A 2,509-nucleotide genomic window follows, 5' to 3' on the forward strand; every position below is an offset into this window, starting at 1 on the left:
AGTGGCGTTTAGTCGCACAGCTTTACTGACTCGCTCATTCGTGGCTGTTTCCACGTTTTTACGCTGCTCATGTTAGTCTGGATGTTTCTGGAGCGCGAAGCTCCACGTCGTTCAGCTAATATAGTAACTTTAACAGAGACTCAGCGGGACGGATCATCCGGGAAACGATGGACAGGGAGAGTCTGACTAAAACCACCGTAATGACGGACAAAGTCTGGGATTCACTGAGTCTCTGCTTGTTTCCAAGCCCAAATGAGAAACTTCACGTTGAAAAACGAGCCCAAAAAGCCGCAAAACGCGACTCATTCAGTTTACCAACGACTTCAAATTAAATACAAGCCCAAAGCTGCTTGTAATAATCGGACTTGGCGACAGAAACTCAAAGTAGTTCCTGTTTCAGCAACAAAGTGCGTCTCCCTGCATTGTTGGTTCTGTCGCATAGAGACGTCGGTCACTCGACAAGACGAGGAGAAGAAACAATGAAATTAGAAGAGAACAAAGTGACGCAAAGTGATTTCGATAAGCAGCTGTAGTCTGACTGCTGGGTTTGAAACAGCAACGCGTCAGATTACTGGTTACTGAAGGAAGTGGAGGAACGTCAGTGGCTCTGTAAGGCGTTACTGACTGGACACAAGAGGAAAAACTACAAAATCAATAACAATATTTAGCATTGATATTCTCTTCCTGTAAAGTGACCTAGTTCAAGTGAGGTCCAGCCACCTGGTGCCAGCCGCACTAATCAGCTGAGCTTCTCCAGTGGTCGGTTCTCCTCTGCTGAAGCGTTAAGAGCAGCTCACTGGTCCTCCAGACTCCCTGCATGTTTCAGCTGCTTCCTGCTTCAGCCCAGGTGATTTCAGTTGGCAGGTGCTGATCAGCTGACAGTAAACCAGGTGAAACCTTCAGGCTCAGATTCCCTTCACTTCATTTCTCCAGATAAATTCTGAAACGTGTTGAGGTTTTGGTTATGAACTGTAGAGAATTATTCTAGCTGCTTATATTCATGCTCTTCTTGTGAAGGAGGTGAAGATAACGCAGCAGTTTCATTTCCTCTCCTCCTGTTTTCAGCCCGTGATGCGATGCAGCAGATGATGTTTATTCTGTACCCAGAAAGCATCACTGCAGACGGTTAATGACCTCCTGATGTCCTGCTGCTTCTCACAGAGGCCTACTGTGGCTAATCAGGCTAATTTAGCATCAGAGTTAGCAAAGCTCAACAATAAATCTGAAACCATGAGTGAAAAGTCTTCTGGAAAGAATCACTTCCTGAAGCTCAGACAAACAGAGACATGTAGTAACAAACTGGGCCTGTAGAGGGCGGCGTGCGCTGTAGCACGTCTGGTCGGACTTAGTGCTTTAGCATTAGCTTCTGCTAAATATTGTACTGGTGTTGTGCTTTGGTTTTAGTGGAACTAGTGATTATTGCATTAGTTTTAGCAACTTGTTTAAGTGCTTTGGTGTGAATTAAACTAATATCTTAGATCAGGTCTTAATGGCTAATGGAGCTAGCTCTTAGCGCTAGCGGTGCTAGCATGGAGGAATCAGGCCTGTGTTTATCAGGCCGAACTCACAGCCTGAGGAGAGACCAAACCTGGACTGGAACGTCCTCTGCTCAGACATTTATGGGCATCAGAACACGCTTTGGGTCGAGACTTGGGTTCTGGTCGGGTTCTGGATCAGGTTCTGATTGGGTTCAGGTGTAACTGAGGCGTCCTCCTCAGGCTGACCTTCACTGAGGCTGTGGGCGACGCGCTCACTGAGCATGCTCAGAGGACCGGGGGCGTGGCCGACCTCTGCCTGGCTCTGGCCTCCGCCATCTACCAGGCCTGCAGCCACCACCAGAAGACCGCACTGAGCATGTGCAGAAGAGGCCTGGTGCACGGCGCCGCCGAGGTCATCAAGAAGAAGCAGCTCACCACAGGTCAGCCTGTTTCTCTGGGTCCGACCAGAATCAGAACCTGCAGGTTCTCATGAACTGTGTGTCTCATGTCTCTCTGTCTTTGTGAGGACTTCCCGGTCCGACCAGAACCAGAACCTGTCCTGTGTGTGTCCAGAGGAGAGCCTGTGGGTTCTGTCCCATGCGCCCAGCCTGACCCTCCTCCAGCTGCTGACCAAAGCAGACGACAATGGGGAGGCGGCCATCTTGTCTGTGGGCGGGACCTTTGCCTCCATGCTGGCGGACTTCCACCAGTACCGGCTGGCTCTGGAGCTTCTGGAAGGGTTCCTGAAGAGAGGTCCAGGTGAGTGCGTCGGTTCTGACCCAGCCTGGATGTGAGACGTCCTGACGCGTCCCTGTCCCCTCAGACGTGCTGGCGATGGCCATGTTGGAGGACAGCAGCTGCTCAGTGGACGTCTGGGACCAGGTGGCGGCGCTGTGCGCTGAACTGGACCGGGCCGACCTGAGCCAGGCCATCCACTCCATCCGGCATGAACCCGGACCCGGACCATGGACATCGGACCTAGAAGAGCAATGGCTCATGGAGCACGTCTTCCTGTGAGACAGGAAGTGGAG

General features: G+C 51.2%; 1 protein-coding gene across 5 annotated transcripts in view; it reads left to right on the plus strand.

Moving 5' to 3' along the window:
* The window catches only part of LOC103477384 (clathrin heavy chain linker domain-containing protein 1), a 6,062-nt gene extending 3,559 nt beyond the window's left edge, over positions 1-2,503 (plus strand). For all 5 annotated transcript variants that reach the window (XM_008430464.1, XM_017308761.1, XM_008430466.1 and 2 more), the window contains 3 exons: positions 1,719-1,918; positions 2,052-2,237; positions 2,302-2,503. In XM_008430464.1, the coding sequence (XP_008428686.1) occupies positions 1,719-1,918; positions 2,052-2,237; positions 2,302-2,495 (580 nt within the window). In that variant the 3' untranslated portion in view covers positions 2,496-2,503. The remainder of the gene's footprint in view (positions 1-1,718; positions 1,919-2,051; positions 2,238-2,301) is intronic.
* The last annotated feature ends 6 nt before the right edge of the window (positions 2,504-2,509 follow it).

The sequence above is a fragment of the Poecilia reticulata genome, linkage group LG15, assembly GCF_000633615.1.
Source record: "Poecilia reticulata strain Guanapo linkage group LG15, Guppy_female_1.0+MT, whole genome shotgun sequence".
NCBI classification, from domain to species: domain Eukaryota; kingdom Metazoa; phylum Chordata; class Actinopteri; order Cyprinodontiformes; family Poeciliidae; genus Poecilia; species Poecilia reticulata.